Raw genomic sequence first — 22,864 nt, 5'->3', positions numbered from 1 at the left:
GCCCTTTGAGGTCAACTAATCAAGACCTGTAGAAATTAAGTGATTTTTTTCCAAGACCACAAAGTCAACACATAGCAGGACCATGATTGCTTCCTGGTCTGGTGCCTATTCCCACTGAAAAAAGTCATGGGGTCAGAGAGCTGGAAGGGAGCTCAGTGGTGACCTAGTACAACCCCTTCATTTTACAAAAGAGGAAACTCAGGACTAGGAAGGCCAAGTCACTTGCACAAAGCCACAAAGCGAATCAGCAGCAGAACCAGAAAACAAACCCAAGGCTCTGACTCCAAACCCAGGGCTTTTTTTCATTATACTCTATTGCCATTCTGGAACAGAGAATTCAGAGACCTTCTTTCTCCCTTATGAGGATTTCATTCATTCAATCATTCAATAACTAGGTCCTGGACCTACAGTGGTAAAAATTAAGCAGTCCATTAAGACAATAGAACAAATAAATGTGAAAATAGATAAATATAGAATATCTACCAAGTAAACAAATAATAATTTTGGGGCATCCCATTAGTCAAGTTTTTGTGGGGTTAGGAACAAAGATCAGATCTCGTTTAGGGGAGGAAGTAGCTCTTGAACTGAGCTTTGGAAGATGTGAAAGATGAGTTTCCATATCTGAGACCATAATAATTATATTTAGAGCTGGGAGGGTTCCTAAAAACATCCAATTCAGATTCCTCATTTTACTAAGGAGGAAACTGAAACACATATAAATCAACAAGCAATTTTGTCTCATAAGTATTGTTGTCCAGTGGAAAGGGTACTGGACTTTTTTTAAGATAAGTCTTGTATTCAAATCCTGATTCAGACACTTTACTAATTATAGTTTAGTTTTGCATCTATGAAATAAGTAGGGAACTCAAAGGTTATTGAGATTCCATCCAGCTCTAACCTAGGTCTTGAAGGTCCCTTCCAGTTAGAAATATTTGCTTTGCTATTTTTAGAACTATAGAATGTTTGAGCAGAAATTGATCCTAGAACATTGAGCATAAATACTAGAGTTGGGAGGGACCTAAAAGATCATCTTTACCAATACCCTCACTTTAATGATGAAGGAGGCAAGGCTCATTAAAGCCCAGTAACTTTCCCAAAGTTACAGTTATGTAAGAACAGAGACAAGAGTAATACTCAGGTTATATGTCTCCAGGCCTTTCAGTCTTTCTATTCCACTAGGTCAGTAGGTTTCTGAGCCCTTCTCCTTATATTTGAAATGAGAAGAGCAGTAAAATGATCTCAGGGATCCTTCCAGGAAAGAAAGAAAGAAAGAAAGAAAGAAAGAAAGAAAGAAAGAAAGAAAGAAAGAAAGAAAGAAAGAAAGAAAGAAAGAAAGAAAGAAAGAAAGAAAGAAAGAAAGAAAGAAAGAAAGAAAGAAAGAAAGAAAGAAAGAAAGAAAGAAAGAAAGAAAGAAAGAGAGAAAGAGAGAAAGAGAGAAAGAAAGAGAGAAAGAAAGAAAGAGAGAGAGAGAGAGAAAGAGAGAGAGAGAGAGAGAGAGAGAGAGAGAGAGAGAGAGAGAGAGAGAGAGAAGGAGAGAAGGAGAGAGGAAGTAAGGAAAGAAACTGGAGCTTTTCCAGATTATACTAAGCAGAGCCTTTTTCTAGGCAGGCTTGACTGTTGATTACTCTCTAGTTCAAACAACAACATGGTTATAATTTTTCATAGCTGTCTCATTCTGGTCTTTCTATTTTCATCTTTAATGATGAAGGTTCCTGACATTAGCAGCTAGGTTCTAGCTCCTTAGCCAACATGACCAGTAGCATCCATTCTGTCTTTGCACCTACAACAGCTGCCATGTAAAGTACTTTAGTATGAATTGTCCTTGGTTAATCTAAGTTCCTCCCTCTAAATAAAACAAAATAGTTGTTGGGCAATCAGAACAAGTTGTAATCTCTGTTGAGAGATTAATTTACATCTAGAAATCAACTGAATCAATTGCAATCAGCCAGATAACTACAGACCTGTCAACTGGTTATGGCTGCTTGGTTTTCTGCTATTAGAGTATTCATTTGCCACCCTGTATTGTTCAACATTCAAAGTCTGAGGGAAAGGCATCCTCTGATTACCATGTGATTTGCCAACTTAAAGCTAAACTTCTGTATCTTTAAAACTTAATTGACCACTACTGTCATGTTGTCATTTGAATGTGCACACATGCGCGCACGCGCGCACACACACACACACACACACACACACACACACACACACACACACACCAGTCAAAATATCTTTCAAAACATCCTTCAGTCACTCTATTGGCAAAACAACAGGAGGTTCGACTGAACTTTTGTCTCTTTAATGTCCCTTCTTGGTCCACATCCTTTGAAATCTCTCTATAGGTTTTGACACCACTGACTAACCTCTACCCCATCTTCTATGACACCCTGACCTCCCTCAATTTTCATAAAAAAAACCCTCTCACTTCTATCTATCTGATCACTCCTTCTCATCCTTCTTTTCATTATCATCTTCCATTTCCTGCCCCTAGACCCATTTGTATCCTAGGACTCTGTCTTAGAATCTTTTCTCTTCCCTCTTCTTACTTGTCTTTTCCATCCTTCTCTTCCTTTCTCCTTTTTCTGTCTTTCTCTTTCTCTGTCTGTCTGTCTGTCTGTCTCTCTTTTTCTTTCTTTCCTCTGTTAATAGAAACAGAAAGGTGCAGGCTCAGTGAGACAGAAAGATTAAAGGGGCAGTATTAATTACAAATCACCATTGTCTCATTTAACCCAGGTCTTAGAACAATGCCGGACCATAGCTGAAATCTACTAAGTGCTTTTGATTGATGGTTACACAACTGAGCCTCACAAGAACTCGTTGAAATAGTACAAGTCTATGCATCAGTGTAGTGTTGTAGTTGAGCTCACGGGTCAGAGATCAGTACTCTATCTACCTCTAACAATTAGTAGCTGTGTGATCCTAGAAGAGGTAGCTAACCTCTCTGACCTTGGGTTCATCTTCCAAATATGAAAGCTAGTCCTTGAGGAAAGTAGTTTATAAAACTTGGGGTTAGAAATGTGTTATTATATAAATATTATGATCCACTTCTGACAAATGGGGAAACTGAAGTTCAGGTTGTGCCCCAAATCACAAAACCAGGAGGTAGGAAAGATGGGATAAGAACCCAGTTCTTCTGACTGAACCTAATAATCTTTTTCTCTTGGATCACATATAGCTCTAACATTTTAGCATTCCCATTCTGCCCGGTTTGTCAGTTTCATTTTGAAAACTATTTACACTTCCCCAAAGTGAATAACTAGGAGCTTTAAAACCATGGTGACAGGAGTGGGCATGATTTTTCTAATGAAGTTTGACATGGTGAACAAAATGTCAGAAGGAAAGATGAAGGTATTAAAATTCTCCCAAACGAATGAACTTGGACATCTTATATTTCTCATGATTAATTTCATTTCTGTCACCACCTTTTATAGCAGATCATAACTTTTTTCTCCAAGAAAATTATGGGAAAAATAACCTGGCTTTACTTTTATATAGCAGCTATAAATTTCTCCCCAGACCAAGGGCTGTTAATTTTGGCAATGAAAATGTAATCAAAGTTTTTAAGGACTTGGAATAATTTTAGCTTGATTATTATGAAATATTTTATGTAACCATATATTTCTTTCTCTTCCAGACAGATCAGTTTGAAGGATTTAAGTGATGTAAGTAAGGTATCTCCTTCAGTACTATAAAAAATTGGTAAAGAGGAACAAATTCTATATCAGTAAAGCACATGTTTTTACAGTACTCTAGTTACAGTAGTCTCTAACTGAACTGATTTAAAGAGACTGGAGCATTATACAATCGAGACCTTTTCAAGTAAAAAGAGAGTATATCTTTCAATGTCACAGAACTTTCAGCTAGAGAGACACATAAAATTGACTGGAAACCTTAATATAATGTTATTTAGCATAGCACAAAAAAGTGCAAACCATGGGCTGTATCATCTGTTCAGGGTTAGTATAAAGGCAATGTGTTTTAGTGGAAAGAAACCTAACCTTGGAGTAAGATGTTATTGGTCCAGTATAGACAATGTGACCTTAGACACGTCATTTAACCTCTCAAGTCCTCTGTTACCTTAGCTGTAAAATGAGGGGGCTGCATTAGAAAATATCCAAAAACTCACCCAACTTCAAAATTTTCTGATTCTATGAAATCAGGCACTTAATGGAGGCCTCTTCATGACACACTCTGGAGAAGCTTGTCTTATTGTCTGGAGCATTTTGATGAAGACCAAGGGTTTTCATTATAATGGCTAGTTTTCATATAACTATAAATAAGTCTCTTTTTCTATACGTTAGTGTCTTCTCTGTGTTGCTTATCCCTGACTTATCCTGCATCTTGTTGATACATACATATTTGTAGTTTGTCTCCCCCATTAGACCTTGAGCTCCTCAAGGTCAGGGACTGCCTTCTGCCTTTCTTTGGATCTGTAGCACTTAGCATAGTGCCTGACACATTGTAATAAATGCTGACTGACTGACTGACTGATTAATAGAAATTATACAACGTAGGTATTATCTTGGCGATACTTAATATATCAAGCATCTCATCTATGTAGCACTAATTCAACAGGTGTACGTTATAACTCCTCCATCCTTTTTTATCCCAAATGCAAGACTTATTTACTTCTTTATGGAGAGCCTACATACAGTATCTCACCAATGCGCTTGAGCCCATTCTCTGATCCTTTCAATATTTCATGATTCCAAGCAGCAGTTGGATTGTTCATCCCTCATTCTTATAAGTAGACCAAAACCTGTCTCTTTTCCAAAGTATATACAGTATATAATTGACTCTGTCTTTTATCCCACCTTTCACATACAAATAATCATTGAAAATATATGGCCCACCATGTGTGTTTCCATTGCTTCTTGAGTCTCTTATATATTTGATTCTTCTGAGATGATGGTATTCTATGATTGGCAGACATAGAAAGCCACTAGGAGGATATTTGCATTGAAAAGATGGGCTTTTGTAGCATTATGGAGGTTGGTATCATTGAAAGCCCTGTACAGTTTGCCAAGGGCAGGCCAAAATGATGTCTTAATCTCATTCAATTTTGAGCCCATCTCATTGTTAGTCTACAAAGCCTGTCTAGGATACATTAATGAACTGAGATTCTGACATGTTATTGGTATAGTCTAAGGAGTTAACCAACAACTTTAATAACATAATCTGGGCATTGTGCATTTTAGCCACCTTGTTTTTCCATAGTGGATATCTAGGATTATTTATTTTGAATGATCATAGATTATATTGACTCTAGTCCTGGGCCCTGATTAGCTTTTCCTATGGCTTCTACTTCATTTTACTCCAGTCCCCACTTGGAGTAATATTTCCAACCCCTCCATACCAGAACCTTTGGTTGGGCATTCAGTGATAATGGTGAGGTCAAGGGTAGACCACACAATTACCCCTTGGAACTTTTAACCACCTTGAGATTCAATTGGAGAGATTTTGCCTTATCTTGCCCAATGCTTTCTTTTGTCACAAGTTTTGTGTCCAGAAAAGAAAAAAAGATTTGAGAAATTCACCTTACTCCCTTCTTTATAGATCTATAAAATATCACATATACTGTCAATATAGAATTAGTGCTATTATGATCCTCATTTTATAGCTGAGGAAATTGAGGTAGAGTTTAAGGGCTTGTCTAGGGCCACATGACTAGTATCTAAGGCTGGATTATCATAATATAATTAAGAAGAAAAATATGAGTGATATAAATGAACCTGGAAAGATCTTCATGATCCATTAAGTGAAAAAAAAACACAAAACCAGAAAAAAATAATGATTATGGGTCATAGGATGAAAAGTGGATTATAATGAATCAATATATAATCATGATGGATTTAGAGGAAAGGATTAGAAAAGTACAATCATATCTGTGTTAGAATCAATTAAATGTAAAAAGTTAATGTTTAGTTACTTGTATTGGTATTAAATGTTATGTCTAATAAATCAATATTTTTAAATGATTGCATTGGAATTATAGCTTAAAGAAATTTTAGAATCAACTATCCCAGACTCCTCATCTTAGAGATGAGAAAACTGAGGCCAGGGAAAGAGAAATGATTTATCCAAAGTCACAAAGGTAGTAAAAATAATAGTCATTCAGTCAATTAACATTCATTAAGTGTTTGGTATGTGTAAAAAAGACTATCTCCTCTGGTATAAGGACTACTTATCCATCTTTGGTGTCCACCTGACTCTCAATTCTCTTCTGCAGCTCCAAGAAGCTATAGTATGCATAGCAGTCATATCCCGGTAAAACTATCTCACTAGGCAGGTTAAACCACATTAAGGGTAGCTGACTGGCCACAAACCTACCAGTGATTTAAAGGGTATATACCCCTAAGCATTTGAAGAATTTTTCAGGTGGAATGGATGGATGAGAACATTTTTCCCCAATGGACATAAAGAGGGATGAGGCGGGCACTGGAGCCTTTAGCACTTGGTTAGTCATCGAAGACTCTAAGGTCATCCTTGCATCCTGAGTCATCATTAGTCATTCTGACTTTTGCCTTGCCATTGGACTTAGATAACTTTAGAGGAAAGAGTGGGCTGATGATTTTTTGCAACTCTGCCTCACTTAAATCCAGTTTATGTGAGTCGAAACAACACTCCTTGATATTGTTGGTCCTCTTTGAAAGGAAGGATGAACAAGTGCTTATTATGTGCTAAGTTCTAAGGATATAAAAAGAGGCAAAAGACAGTCCCTGACCTAAAGGAACTTACAAACTGATGGGGGAGACATTAAACAAACAAATATGTTTCAATAAAACAAGTTACATACAGCACGAATTGGTGGTTGTCCTTTGTACTTGAAGTAAACTCAAATGACAACACCAGAAATATTTCTAGATTGACACATAAATTGGATTTAAGTGAAGCAGTGTTGAACAAAGTCATCAACCTCACTGCCTCTTCAGAGTCATCAAAGTCCAATGGCAAAACAAAAGTCAGGATGAGTAGTGATGTTCCAGGGATGTACTGGCTTCTTTGATTTCTGACCAAGCTCTAAGCACTCCACAGTACCTATTCATAGACATTGGAACAAATTTTTCTCATCTACCCATTCTGCCAGGGGAAGTCTTCACATGCCTCGGGTAGACACCCCTCTAAGCTATTGATAGGTTTGATGCCTCTCAGTTACCTTCAACTTTGTTTTGCCTGCCTGTCACTTTACTGGAGTATGACTGCCATTCTTGTTACAACTTCTTGAAGCCATAGGCGAGAGCTGGAGGACAGGTAGGCATCAAATGAGGAAAGCGACCCTGAAAAAGTCTTAGCAAACCTTCACACCACTGATCTAACCTGAATACCCCACAAGTCAAATAATTAATTAATAACTTATAATAAGAATTTATTAGTAATTAAATTAATCATTTGATGTTTTACATGATAAAAAAGAAATAATGAAAAGATGGGCATTAGAATTAAGAAGGTTTGGGGAAAGCCTCCTATAGGAATTGGGATTTGAGTTGAGATATACAGGAATCCAGGAAAGCCATTCTATAGAGAAGAGGAGAGAAAGTATTCCAAACACAGCAGATAGCCAGGACAAAATGCCCAGAGCCAAGAGATGAAGAATCATGAAGAATCATGGTCACAGGAGAACAAGGAGTTCAGTATCCCTGGATCAAATAATATGTGTTGGATTGTAAAGTGTGAGAAGACTAGTAAAGCAAACAAGTTGGCTTATAAAAGTCTTTGAACGTCAGAAGATTTGGTATTTGATCCTGGAGCCACTGGGTTCCAGCGGTTCCACTGGACTCTCTCCTGCCCCCCACCCCCCACCCCCACCGGAGCAGGAGATTCCTATAGAGAAACCTGCACTTTAAAAAATCACTTTGGTATTTGAATGGAGAATGGATTGGTGTGGATAGAGACTTAATGCAAGTACCTAGATAGTAGACAGCAGGCTGTTGGAATATTCCAAGAATAAAGTGATGGTGGTGACAGTACTAAATCTGATAACTATCAGCTTTATGAGCAAGTCAGTGAGCCTCTCTGGACCTCAGCAATCAGGTGAAGGGGTTAAATAAAATGACCTCCAAAGCCAATGGAGAACTTGAATGCAATTCCTTTGATTCTAAATCCAGCACTGTTTGTGCTGACCCATAGTGAAGCCTTATGGTCATACAGCTGGTATGTGGCGGATTTAAAATGAGAACTCAGCTCTTCTGAAACCAAGTCTTTCTATTATAAAATAGCAAGGTTACATCGAAGTGTTTGCATTCCAATTTATAGTGTGTAACTTCTGTCAAGGAGTAGTTTTTCTTTTTGACTTGACTGCATTTTTAAAATTTTAGATTTCATCCATATAGGGAACCTCGAACCTAAGTTTACAAATTCTAAATGAAAGTACTTATCAGGAGCACATAGGAGTCTCAGTGGATAGAGATCCAGGCCTTGGAGACAGAAAATTCTGGGTTCAAGTCTGACATCAGACATTGCCTAGCTGTGACCTTTGGCAAGTCACTTAACCCCAACTGTCTAGCCCTTACTGCTCTTCTCCCAAAGAACTAATACTTAGTATTGATTCTAAGACAAAAGGTAAGGGTTTTATTATTATGATAATAATAAATTTTTAAAAAAGGTACATGTCAATTATACAGCATTTAGAAACCCAAAGGAGCCCAATTAATAGATATTAAAAAGGAAATTCTAGAAATTAAAATTACTAACCCACTTTTTTTCCCCAACGTCATCTTTCTTAACTAGGATAATTTGCCCTGATTATAAAAATAGGTCTAGGTCAGTTTTGTCCAAAATCTTTTTCTATTATTAAATTTTATTCCATCATTTCCATTCTGAAATTCCTGTTATTGAGTGATATTTTAATTGTCTATATTGTCTAAATATTTTCAAATTTGTGTTATTAAATCTTCTGTGAATTTCTATTTGTGAGTCATTCAGCACCTGTTTTGATTCTCTACAGGTGCTTCAAGGAGATAAAGGTACATTCATTATATAATCTTATTTGAGCATAATATTTTCTTACATTGTTATACCTGGCTTATTAGTGCTTCAGTTCAAGGAATTCAATTCATTATTTTAATCACAAAACAACCGATATGTGTGTCACTGTCTTTGTGTCCCTAGATCTCATTGTGAAGTCAGCTTTTTCTGTTTAAAGAAAGAATTGCCACACATAATTAAAATTTACCCATATTCCAAAACTCATATTCTACCCATTAATTTTAACTTTATTGTAATTTTTTTTCACCAAGGCTAAACCAAGACTCAATAAATCTCAGTTATTCCCTTCCTATCTGTAAACAGTTTGGCCAAATCCAAATGTTTACTTTCAAAGTTGCCAGCTCTAGGGGTAATAATATTCTTTGCTTCAGAAAGTTTCCTGACTAGCATTCCATTCCACCATACTTCCAACCATCATAGAGATATGTGATCTTTATTTTTTTTCCATAAAATCAAATGTTAAAATACTGATAACTAGGTTGAAGGGGGGAAAGATGGAGAATGTGAATATGCATGTACATATGAATAGTGTGGGAGATATGGACAAAACACAGGCTAGACACCTGAATAACTATGGCATTCTCACTAAAGATAGCCTGCAAGCCAGTTTTCAAGGGAGCTTTAAGGTTAGTTGTTCCTGCCCACCACCTTTCCCCACTACAAGTCTTGTACAAATAAATCTCCCTCCTACCCCTTGCTTGCAAGAATTTATACAGAGTTATCACCCCCCCCCTTTCCTTTGTCTAATCAGATGAGAAGAACAAGAATCGGAAATTCTCATAAAATCATTGAATCTTAGAGTTGGAAGAGATTAAATAAGCTATCCATTATGATTTTTACCTGAATGAGGAAATGATTCCTTCTATAACCTTCTTGGGGCAGCTAGAGAGAGACTGGATCAAGCTCTTGTCCTGAAGTCAGGAAGACTTGAGTTCAAATACTGCCTCGGATTCTTACTAGCTATGTCATCCTGAGCAAATCACTTAACCCTGTTTGCTTCACCAATAAGATGAATTGAAGAAAGAAATGGCAAACTCCACCAGTATCTTTGCCAAGAAGACCCCAAATGGGGTCAGGAAGAGTCAGACATAATTGAAACATCTAAACAATAGCATCCCCAGCAAGTAGTCACCCTTCCTCAGTTTTAACACTTTCATTTACAGGGACTTACTTTCCTCCACAGCAAATCATTGAATTAATTACTGGGTAGATTGGTAAGAAATTTTTCCCATATACTGTGGGGGAAAAAATCTGTTTCCTAGTCACTTTCACACATAGATTCTAGTTCTATCCTCTGAAGACAAGCAAAATAACTCTAATTCATCTAATGCATGAAGTCTTCAGATATTTGAAGAACTGTAATCATATACCCTTTACTCTAACTTAAAATACAGACCCTTCTTTTTAAAGCTTAGAGACCACTGAGTGCAAGGCAGCATTCTCTTTCCCTAACAAAGTCAAAGGTATGTTCTGGACACAAAAAGTTTAGGGAACACTTTTTGAAAAAAAAAATTCTAAATCCTAGGAGCATAGAGCATCTATTATCTCCAGCTCTAAGAAATCAAGATGAGCTTCAGAATGGATATGAGAGTCCCTACAGACCTTCCAGAAGTAGGAGGCACTCTTTCAAATGAAATATGAATTACATTTGGCCAAAATTATAGTATCTCCCATGTGTTCTATAATTTCACTCATTCATCTGCCATTTTCGATTTGGATGGAATTGTGTTTGTTTATGAAGTTCCAGATCACCTGAAGAAGCCTATTATACCTTGCCAGACACAGCATCATTTGAAGGATCTTTCTGTTCCTGTTGCCAGGTAGGACCCTGGGAATTTCCCTCCTGGATTATGGCTTGTGGGTTCATTCCAATTTACAGTGTCTGATAATTATGTGCCAAATGCTTCATGAAAAGTAATGGGGGAAAGCAAAACTATGGACATCTATATTTTGAAGGAGAAAAGAGACAGTCTTATTGATGGCTGTCTGCAATTAGACCCTTGAAAGCTATAAGTAAGAGTTCTTACCGAAGTCAGTCTCGCTATACTTCCATGTTGTTGTAACATGGATGATTAACAAAGGGCTTCTGAAGACTCAGAGGTCCTTTAGAAAGAGACATACTACAGAGAGAGGGGGGAGAGAGAGAGAAGGAGGGAGGGAAACGAAGGAAGGGAGAAAGAGAGACAGAGAGAGAGAGAGAGAGAGAGAGAGAGAGAGAGAGAGAGAGAGAGAGAGAGAGAGAGAGAGAGCAGAGGAAGAGGGAGGGAGAGAGGAAGGAAGGGAGGGAAGGAGGGGCAGAAAGAGAAAGGGAAGGAAGGGAAGGAAGGGAAGAAGAGACAGACACAGAGAGACAGAAGGAGGGAGGGAGAGAGAGAAGGAGGAAGAGGGAGGGGGATAGACCGACTAACAGAGACAAAGACATTTTCTTCAAAGGACTAACTGTTCTTTAGTAAGAAAAGTTAGAAATGTTATTAACTCTTTATTTTGTTAAATTTTAGTCTTTTCAATTAAATTTATCTTATCTCCTCACCTCCCCCAATCTTTATCCCACCAAAAATAACTGCACATATGTACTGAAAACAAAAAGGAAAAATAAAAGCCTTGTAACAAATACAAGTAGTCAAGCAAAATGAATCCCCATGTTGGAGACATCCCAAAATATATATAACAAAGTCTACTGCCTGAACCCATCACCTCCCTGATTGGAGATCGGTAGCATTCTTTATCATTTGTCTTCTATAAACATCCTAGTGGATCATTTCATTGATCAAAGTGATTAATTTTTTTTCAGATTCCTAGACACCAAAGAAGGATCTTGGGGAAGAATAATAATGTTAATAGCAAATTATGTGATATAGAATCCTTAAAGTTTATAGTCTGCAAGCATTGTAGCATAGACTTGGAGTCAGGTAGACCTGGCTTTCAGTGTCACTTCTTATATATACTGGCAATATGACCTTGGGCAAGTCATTTAAGCCATTGGTGCCCCAGACCACTCTTCAAGGCTCTAAGTTGCCAAGAAAACTAATTAGAGACTATATCCCATTGTTGTCACTTGACTGGCTATACTGTTTGATTAAATGGCTTTTGTTTGAACTATTATGCTTCCTGGATAGCTAATAGAAGTAAATACATAGGTGGGTTAGGTTTTGGTTTTAAGTAGGTACTGACCCCTAAATGCCTTGAACCTGAGGTCAGTTTCTAGGGGGCTCATAGATAATCTTGGGTCCAAACTTGCACAAACTCCTTGACAGAGAGTTAATGAGAAAAACATTCTTTGAGCTTTAAAGCATTATATAAATGTAAGCTGTTGCTGAAACACCATTACCTATTATATACTCATAATCATTTTTTTATTACAAGATTCAATCATTTCTCATATTTCACATCCAATATTGTTCTGAATTCATCTAAGCTCCCTGAGAGCAGAGATTACTTTGATTTTGTTTTTTAAACCCTTATTTTTTTGTCTTTGAATCGATGCTAAGTACTGATTCCAAGGTAGAAGAGCGGTAGGGGCCAGGAAACTGCGGTTAAGTGACTTGCCCAGAGTCACAGACTTAGGAAGGATTTGAGGCCATAGTTGAACTAAGGATGATGAGTCTCCTGATTCCACACCCAGCACCCTATTCTCTGTGCTACCTAATATGGTGTTAGAATCTGTTTAAAATAATATGATTCTATTATATTCTTCTTTTGTTCAAACTTTCTTTTTCTTAGTCTCAGTAGCCTACAGGTAATTTTATCTGTTTCAGTGTTCATCTCTCCTCCTAGCATAGAGCTTAATGCATTATAAAAAATAAACAGTGAACAAAAAAAGATCAGCAACTGATAAATGGAGTGAAGGGAGAAAATAATCAAGGCAAGGCATCTTTCATGTCCTCAAGGGGCATACAATCTAGTAGGAGAGAAAAGAAATGTACATAGATAAATAGCATACAAATTTCAGTAGAATAATCACTCATATTCCTGAGTGATCATACATACATACATACATACATACATACACACACACACACACAAAGGGTTTTCTTCATAACAATTTTGTGAAAGGTGAAGAACAAATATTATTAGGCAGTGAGGTGACATAGTGGACAGAGCCGTGGGCTTGGAATCAGGAATATCTGAGTTCAAAGTCAGCCTCTGACACTTACTGACTAGCTCTGTGACCCTGGGGAAATCACTTATTTTCCTCAGTTTCTTCATCTGTAAAATGGGAATAATATTAGCACCACATTCTCAGGGTAGGTGTGAAGATCAAAATATTTATAAAAATTGTTTACACAATTGTGTGCATGACACACATTAGGTACTTCATAAATGTTTGTTGGCTTCCACTTTACAAATGAAGAAATTGAGAACTGGATGAAATGATTCATTGGAGTGGTAAAGTAGTAAACAAGAGAGGCAGGATTCTAATCCAGGTTGATGGTACATCTATCCAAGTGTAGGGCACGTTGGACTATACTATAGCCCCCTGCCTTTCATATTATAAGTACAGAGTTTTATGAGATTGATGGAGGTCAATGTCATTCCTAACTTCTTTGGATGATCTCTTCCACTCTCACATCTTTAATCATTACCTTCAATCAGACAGCTCTCAAATCCCCTTTAGTCCTATCTGCTTGCTTCTATTAGTATGTTTGGTGCAATCTGGCCAAATAGGCACCCCTCCATGGGCAAAATAAATAAGGTCAATTCAAATAAAGAAAGCAAAGACCCATAGAGTATGCCAGTTTAAGCCATCAGGGAAATCTCCTTACACTGGTTTTAATCCAACTTGATAGTGTTATTTTTCTGAAAAAAAAATAGAAGAAAGAACTTATATGAAAGAAAAAATATTCAAAAACAGCAACCCTCAAGATATTTTCTTGCTTTGGGCTCAATTACTTCCTCACTCAATATTTTATGCTTCCAGAACAGCATTAACTTTATGCAAATCTTTATCTTAGTTCGTTGTTGATGATGGCTGACCCAAGTTTTCAAGGCAAAGGTAAGATCACTTCATATAAAAACTACTAAATGATCAGATAATCATAGCAAAACAAATATGTATGATAGAGCCCTGAGGTTGGGCTTTTTTCTCCCTCTTTATTCTCTTTGCTTTATGATCTTGGCATCTTTTACAGTTCGCATTCAGATAGTGACATACAGTTTAGAATTCATAACTCTACAAGGAAAGGAGTTGAAGGATTAATACCTCTCCTCTATTACAGAAAAGGAAACAGAGCCTCAGAAGAATACCCATGATTGAACAACCATTAAATGATATAATCAGAATAGAAATTTAGGCCTTCTGATTTAAAGTCTAGCATCTTTCCTTGCACCACTATGATTTGGGATTCTCAATCATCTTCCAGCTCCTTCCATAGAAGCAGTAGTACAAGAGCTGGAGAATTCAGGGGCCCTGGGTTGGTTGTAAAGCAGGTATAGTTTATTGCTAGCCTCTCCTTGTGCCCCTTTCTCTCATTCTGATAGATCATTCCTTCCCTCCAAGCATGCAGTGCCTTCATATTGCCTATTAGAGAACATTTTTCAGGGTTGTTCTTTCTGGTGATTTGACATAGAAACTTTTAAGTTATCAAAGGATGTGCTAGCAGAGCACAGACTTTGGCAACTAATGCCATCCAGGAGTGATCCTGTAAACTGACTATGCCTCCTTTCTGAGGATCAGCTTAGATCATCATTAGACGTATCCCTCACTTCTATAATCCTCCTTCACATTGACAGAATGGGGAAAGAACAGAGGACGCTAACTTTTAAAGATTATACAATTTTTAGACTTTCTATACACATTAACTTAAATCCTAGTATTCCCAACATGAGCTACTCATCCAAAGATTAACAACTAGACAAACTACTGGAGGAACTAAAACTTTAAAGTTTTGACATTTTTATATAAATAAAACCAGGAGAGAAAAGAGGTCTTCAGCTAAATGGGAAGGATGGCTACCAAGCTTTCTGGGAGAAGCAAAGGATATAGCAGAGTTAATTTTAGCATATATCCAAAGACATAAAGAAACATCATGTCATGGTCCATTTCATTATTATATGTTGCAATATTTATTAGAAGCATTTGCAGAAAAAGCAAAGGCCACTGTGAAAATAATTATAGCTTGTATGTCAACCTTGATTGCAAAAGATAAAATTCATAATCCACCAAAAATGCTGCAAGACTTTCCATACTAAATCAACATGTGGTTGAATATGTTATGACCTTCTGTGCAAAGTTGATCATATGGAAGAACTATGAAAAATATTTTGGAAAACATGATTCAAGACTAAGAAGAATGAGAAGCAAAGGTTTGTGAATAAGAGAACAGTGTGTACCTGTGAGTTATAAACACTTTTCAGAGCCAGGAATTATATAAAATGAGGAAAACCAAATGATAAAAGAAGAGAAATTTATTGTATTTAATAGATAGGAAATTAGTGAATGGTGGTGTGGTCTCCACATTTCCATCTCAGTTATCTGCATATATGTCAGACTATTCCTAATGTGGAACTACTAAGCAGAGAAAAAAATAAACCAGTAGACAAAAATTAGAAATATTTATAAACTTGAAGTAATTTTCTGTGAGAAATTTGCTTAGAGTAGAAAGAAGAGCAAATTTCAATAATCTCCATTTTCATCTCCCAATTATTATACTCTTCTTATATTATTCCATATGGAACTGGTCTTCTATAGCCAATAGCCATATATAATGATTTTTGAAATATCACTTTGTTATGATTCATAGTTATGTTTAGTTTCTGATAATTTGAGATTAAAAATCTTAAGCATTCCAAACAATGAAAACCAGCTTTGAAAGATGCCAGACAAAACATTAGGGGAGGGCTGCATGGTGTATTGAAAAGTACATTGGTTCTGGAATTATGAAACCCAGTTCAATCACTTATTTTCCAAATTGATTGAAATTGGGCCAGTGACTTCTCCCCTTTTGGGCTTCCGTATCCTCCTCAATTACAGTAATAGACTAGCTGACCTTCCCACTTTAACGTCCTCTATTCTAAGATTTCTTCCAGGTCAAATAATTTTAAGATTTCTATGATTCTACTACATTTTATTTTGCCTTTTCAAGTTGTTTTACAAATTATTAACTAGAAATTTAATTATTAATAATTGATTAATTATTAATTAGATTTAGAGGCATTTCTCAACAGCATCCTTTATAAGTAATGTGTAGTCTATTGCTTTAAAAAAAAACTTACCTTCTGTCTTAGAACTAATACTAAGTATTGGGTCTGAGGCAGAAGAGTGGTGAGGGCTAGGCAATGGGGGTTAAGTGACTTGCTTGGGGTCATACAGCTAGGAAATATCTAAGATTAGATTTGGACATGGGGTTTCATGTCTCTAAGCCTGGCTCTCTATCCACTGAGCCATATAGTTGTCCTATTATTGATTTTGATTTGGAAAATCATGACCAATTTCAAACTTATCTTTAAAGGACACAAAGTGAGCATGTCCTCACCCTCACTCCAGAAAGCCTCACAACCAGCACATGGGAACCTTCTTGATGATAAGCCTTTGCCTACCAGTTTGCTTCAGAAGAAACCATATCATGGCAAATGCAGCAAAAAGGTAACAAGTTTCCTCAATCATCGTAGAGTCTTTCCAGGGAAAGTCAGCACCGATTAGACCTTTTCTGGAGGAAGTACTCCTCTGAAGTTCTGCTAACTAGCTAGAGGTTTCCTCCCTTCCATATTTTCCTCTTCTGACTTCAATATTCAAGCTCTATCCTGCACCAGTCAGGAAATCTTGAGCATGTCACTTAAAAAAAAAAAAAAGTTTAGTTTTTTTTTTTCAATTAACAAGTAGTTATTTTCTCTCCATCCCAACCCTATCTCCCCAAAAGAAAAGAAAACCCTTCTAGCAAGTATGCATTGTTAAAATAAAATAAATTCCCACCTCTGCCACATTCTAAACATATGTTTCATTTTGCATAAACAGTCCATCACTTCTTTGTAAGGAAGTGAATAACATTCTAGGTCTTCTAGAATCATGACTGGTCATTGAATTGATCAGTTCCTAAATGAACATATCACTTCTTTGTGTTACAATAGAAAAACACTGGACTTGGAATTAGGAGACCCAAGTTCCAATCTTGACTTTGTGAGTTATTGCCATGTGACACTGGCAAGTCATTTCCCCTCTGGCTCAGTTTTCTCATCTATAAAATGAAGTTCAGATACTTTCTAGCTGTGTGACCTTGAACAAGTCACCTAACCCCAGTTGCTTCCCCCTTATTCTTCTTCTGCCTTGGAACAAATACTTGATAAGATTTTAAGACAGAACATTTAGGTTAAGAAAAAAAAAGAAACAAAACGAAATGAAAAGGTTGCCCTAAGTGTTCTCTACTATAAATAACATGTTTAGACCTCACTTATCTAACCTACAAAATGAAAATGTTGATCCCTATCTTACCTTTATCTGGGGTATCTTGTTAAGAAAGCATTTTGTAAAGGGTTCTTACAACTGAGCAATTAAGCTCCTACATTTTCAGCCTTGCAAAGAATATTTGTATGTATTCTCTTTTTCATTTTAATTTTCAATTAACAAGCATTTATTTCCTTCCTTCATTAAAAAGGAAAACCCTTTTACACATACTTTGCATATATTCTCAAGCAATAACAGTTGACATTTATAGAGTACATTATTTAAAGAATTCTTATTACATACAAAATCACAGTAAACTGGGGAGTTTTGTATCACATATAATATTCATCCTATTTTTATATATCAGGGAACCAAAGCCCACAAAAGGGAAGCAATGTGCCATTGATCACAGAGGGAGCAATGGCAGATCCAGGGCTTAGACCCAGATGTTCTGATTGTTTCCACTACATGCAATAATCACTCTCTGCTCAGATAGTTTCGATACAATATTTTCTGATTTTCTATTTTCCATTCTCAGACTCCATTCTTCACTTGTTCTAGCTTCCTGTTAACCTTTCTTCTTTTTTAAAATCTTTTCAGTGAAGTATTCCCTTATCCTCTCATCTTTAAACAAGGTAAATGGGAAATTGAAGTTTACCCCTCAGTTATTGACTTCTGTCTTTTATCATAAAATTTAGACATGATCTAGTTTATCTTTCTAATTTGAAAGAGGAGGAAATAAGTACAGAGCTATTAAGTGATCTGCCCACATTTAAGCAGCAAAGAACGTAGCTGGAATCTGAACCTGGAATTAGCCAAGGTTGATCTTCAGAAGAAATTAATTCATGAATTAACAATTCTGTTCAATTCGGGAAATAGCTACAATATACGTAGAAAGATGCTAGTTCCTGGGGATACAAAAACAAAAATGAAATTCTTTGCCTTCAACAAGCTTACATTCTATTGGAGGAAAAATGTACACAGAGACATAAAATTTAAAGAATCATATATAGTTGTCAGTGCAAAAGGACACCACATAGCAGAATGGATAGAGATCTTTGAGGAGGAAAGCATGAGTCTCTCCACTGACACACTGTTTGTGACCACTAAGATATTGTCATTTTTGTTCTCAGTGCTCTTTGCAATTCTGTCAGGCTATAAAATTCTCTAAGACAAAGTGCCTAAATATATTTGTAAAGGTTGTTTCCTCCTCTGGGAGTCCCTTATAACAATGAAATTATATATCCAATTATTATCCCTTAATTTCATGGAAATAGATGGGGGAAGTGGAAGAATAACAATTGTAACTTATTTTAAGGTTTTAAAAAGTGTTTTTTCTTTATAATATCCCCATTAAGTAAATGGTTTTTATTATTTTCCTTTTATAAGTGGTTTATTATTATTTCCTTCTGCATATTAAGAAACAATCTCTAAAACAACCAGTGAAGTATTAGAAGTTACATAACTAGTTCAGGCCTCCTATTTTAAAGTTAATAAGAGACTACAATTGGAGTCTGAGGACGTGGGTTCAATTTCTGTCTCAGTTACTGCTTTTAACAATTTATTTTCATTTGGAACAGGAGGGGATTTGGCTAAATAAACTTAAAAGTCCATGGTCTATATTCTGAGATTCAGTGACAGGAATTGAGGTCTGTTTAGTTCCAATTCATTTGTTACATTTTATAAAAAAAAACTCAACAGAGTACAGACCAAGAATTCTCATTGGTCTTTCTCCTCCTTGGTGTCTAAAATAATTTCAGTTATACTTTTATGACTTTGGATTTGTGTGAGTGTATATGTATGTATGTATGTTTATTCTTGTTCTAGAAGCTCAGGGACAACAAATATTCACATTCTTTCTTCTGTTATTGCCAGAGGAATAATTCACATAAACTACAATTATTAGATTACAAACTACAACTGTCAGATTACAAATCACATTGCCCTTTGCCCCTTTACTCTATGTTTTTCTTCAATTAAATCACAGAATGTCATATATTACAAATTTTCCATGTACCTTAGAACATTGAATTGTCATTCTGAATTGACTTTGACATTGAATGCAGGATGTTATTGTGGGAAAGGATCTTGGAATACAATGTTAGGATCCTTTAAGATCATCTACTATACTGGTATCAAAACTCAAATATTAAAGGGGTCCACTAACCCTACATAAGAATCCTGCAGGCCACATATTGGCTTAGAAAATAAACTTTAATGTTATCTATATTCTTCTGGGGCAGCTAGGTGGTACAATGGATAGAGTGATAAGTCTGGAGTCAGAAAGATTCATCTTCTTCAGTTCAAATCTGGTGTCAGATACATAATAGCTGTGTGACCCTGTGCAAGTCACTCAACCCTGTTTGCCTCAATTTCCTCATCTATAAAATGAGCTGGAGAAGGAAATGGCAACCCACTCCAGTATCTTTGCCAAGGAAACCCCAAATGGGGTCAAGAAGAATGGGTCATGATTGAGCAATAAATAGTCCAATGAATTTTTGTTTTTGTCAAATGTTTCCCAATTACATTTTAATTTGGTTCAATTGTGTTTCACAACTCTGTTAACTACACCCCCTAATTTTATATCTGATATATTTATTCAGAGAGAGTCTCCAGACTACACACACTAATAAACAATATAATTAAGAAACTTGCCATTTTTAACTTTCATTGGCATTACTGTTTTCTCTATCACTTCCTTAAGTCTAGAAATCTATGAAACAATCAATCCCCAATTTGTTGGTTTTTTTAATTTCTAATTTTAAGTTTAAATACTCACACTGAAAATTTAAGAAGTGCCTATAAAAGCTGCCTTCAGCACATGCTACCCTTCTACATATATTTTCTTCAATACTCTCTTTATGACTTTAGCATGTACTCATCAAGCATGAGCATGTTGGCTAAACATCCAAAAGGACTTTCCTGGAGAGTCTTTATTTCAAAAGAGAATCATTAAGTAACCAAATAATTGATAATCCTAAAATAATCAAAAAAGAGAAAATACTGAAAATCAAGTGTGAAAGAATTGAATTTTTTAAAAATAAATTGTAAAAGCTCTTTAAAAAAAAAGCAAAATCAACAAACCATTAGTCAATTTGATTGAAGAGTTAAGTAACCACAATTTAAAATGAGAAAGAATTGACAATTAATGGAAAGCAAAGAAAATTTTCAGAAACTACTATAATCTATTATGTTCCAATAAAACTTAAATGAAATATAATAAATATTTATAAAAATATAAAATGCACACATTAATAGGAACTAAACCATCTTGTCATAGAATGAGAATATGAGGAAACCCTGAACTCCTGGGAAGAGAGGGGGAAAATTTTTAAGACAGGAAGATTAATAAGTGAAATTCATTTAAAAATTACGCCTGCCATTGATGAAGCATTTCAAAATTTGTAAAGCATGTATACAAATATAGATATGAAATTTGTTATTTAAATAAGATTACAATATATAGTCTCATTTAAACAAATAATCTCTTAGCTGAATAAACATCTTTCAAGAGCCCCATTTTATGACCTGAAATATAGTCCTGATAACTAAACCAGAAAAGTATAAAATAATGAAAGAGAATTATAAGCCAATATTAATGAGAGAGACAGACAGACAGACAGAAAGAGAGAAAGAAAGACAGACAGAGAGAGACAGAGAGAGAGATAAAGTGGGAGGTAGATGGGGAGAGACAGAGACATAGATATAGGAATCAGCCTCAGTATGGAAGACCTTGGTTTAAGTCCCATCTCTGACACATATTGGCTGTATAGGCCTGGGAAAATAACTTAGTGTTCAAGAAATTCTCTAAGATTATAAATTACATATAAGGAAATTTTCTCAATGAGGGTTTCCTGTACCTGTTAAAATCACATGTCCCATTCCTTCCAAAAATTAACTAAATGAAATAGGGGCATGTAGATTATAACAGTGTTCAACTTTATTTTATGCCAGAAATGTAAGAATAGTTCAATATTAAGAAAAACATAGTCTAAAGAATCATATTGATGACAAAATGAAACATTATGATTATATGAATAAAAATATTTTATAAAATATAGACCAATTTATTTTTTTTAAACCCTTACCTTCCATCTTGGAGTCAATACTGTGTATTGGCTCCAAGGCAGAAGAGTGGTAAGGTCTAGGCAATGGGGGTCAAGTGACTTGCCCAGGGTCACACAGCTGGGAAGTGTCTGAGGCCAGATTTGAACCTCGGACCTCCCATCTCTAGGCCTGGATCTCAATCCACTGAGCTACTCAGCTGCCCCCGAACAATTTATGTTTTTAACATATATGAGAATGACTAGTCATGAAAGGAGTTTTTAAAAATATATTCAAAGGTATTTAACTAAAACTAAGAGAAAGTATTATTTGTAATAGCAAAAAAACCTGGAAGTATTGCTAATTACATCAAATTCTTACCATTAATATTTAAGTTAATTATCATTTTATATTCTTGTTACCACTCTTACCATTATTATTTGACCTAATATTGGAAATGCTAACCATAGAAATAAGACCAGAAATATAAATTCAAAGAATAATATTCAGGAAAGAGAAGGCATACACTACACACACACACACACACACACACACACACACACACACACACACGCAGACAATATGTTGCTGATATCCCACTTCCTTTGACAACCTATCTTGCTCTCTTCTAGAGCTGTGATTTCTGCTATTAAATGATTTACTTTTACCTACTTTGATCCTTAGCTTGTCATTATCCCATCTCCTTTCCCTATGTTCTGTACTTCCTTTATTGAATATATAGTAGTCCTATTAAAAAAAAATCTTCCTCTAACTGTGTAACCTTGGGAAAGCCACGTAAGGGTAAGGGTTTTTTGGACCTCAGTTTCCTCATGTGTAAAAATATCTAAATGAAGGACAGCTAGGTAGCACCAGACCTGGAATCAGGAGGACCTGGGTTCAAATCTGAACTCAGATACTTTCTAGCTGTGTGACTCTGGGCAAGTCATTAAAACACAATTGCCTAGCTCTTGCCACTTTTCTGTTTTAGAATTGATACTAAGACAGAAGGCAAGGGTTTTTTTTTAAAGATCAAAATTATTTCTAAGACTCCTTTCCCATTCTAACCAGATATAATTCTATCTGAACTTTTCCTTCAGAATGTTCTTAATCTAATTCAATTTATCCTACAAATATTTAATTCACTATTCTATTCAGAGTACTGTGCTTAATATTGAGGGAATATATTGCCTAAACTCAGGAAGTTTAGCGTCTGATAGAGGGAATCAATCCAGAAAACTATAATGCATAATACAAATTATGTTCATGAGAGAGTTCCAAACCAAAGGACCATATGGAATCTGATAGAAAACGGTCCTATTCACCCAAAGAATCATGGTAGTATTCCCTGAGGAGGTAGATTTTGAATTGGCTTTTTAAATCATGGATAGGACATGAACAAATGAAGAAGGGACAAAGGTTAATTCTCCCAGAGAGAATAACTTTAGTATTCAATAAAAATTC

The 22,864-nt window shown here is 35.8% G+C and overlaps 1 protein-coding gene across 2 annotated transcripts in view; it reads left to right on the top strand.

The window, feature by feature from the left end:
* Positions 1–22,864, top strand: part of CLNK (cytokine dependent hematopoietic cell linker) — a 96,771-nt gene that overhangs the window by 34,605 nt on the left and 39,302 nt on the right. For both annotated transcript variants that reach the window (XM_007496734.3, XM_056802431.1), the window contains exons 8-12: positions 3,632–3,659; positions 8,942–8,960; positions 10,724–10,802; positions 13,935–13,975; positions 16,431–16,564. In XM_007496734.3, coding sequence (XP_007496796.2) covers positions 3,632–3,659; positions 8,942–8,960; positions 10,724–10,802; positions 13,935–13,975; positions 16,431–16,564 — 301 coding nt within the window. The remainder of the gene's footprint in view (positions 1–3,631; positions 3,660–8,941; positions 8,961–10,723; positions 10,803–13,934; positions 13,976–16,430; positions 16,565–22,864) is intronic.

This window comes from Monodelphis domestica, chromosome 6, assembly GCF_027887165.1.
Source record: "Monodelphis domestica isolate mMonDom1 chromosome 6, mMonDom1.pri, whole genome shotgun sequence".
Classification (NCBI taxonomy): Eukaryota; Metazoa; Chordata; class Mammalia; order Didelphimorphia; family Didelphidae; genus Monodelphis; species Monodelphis domestica.
The sequence above is the reverse complement of the archived record's forward strand: the minus strand, read 5'-3'. Positions and strand labels throughout refer to the sequence as shown.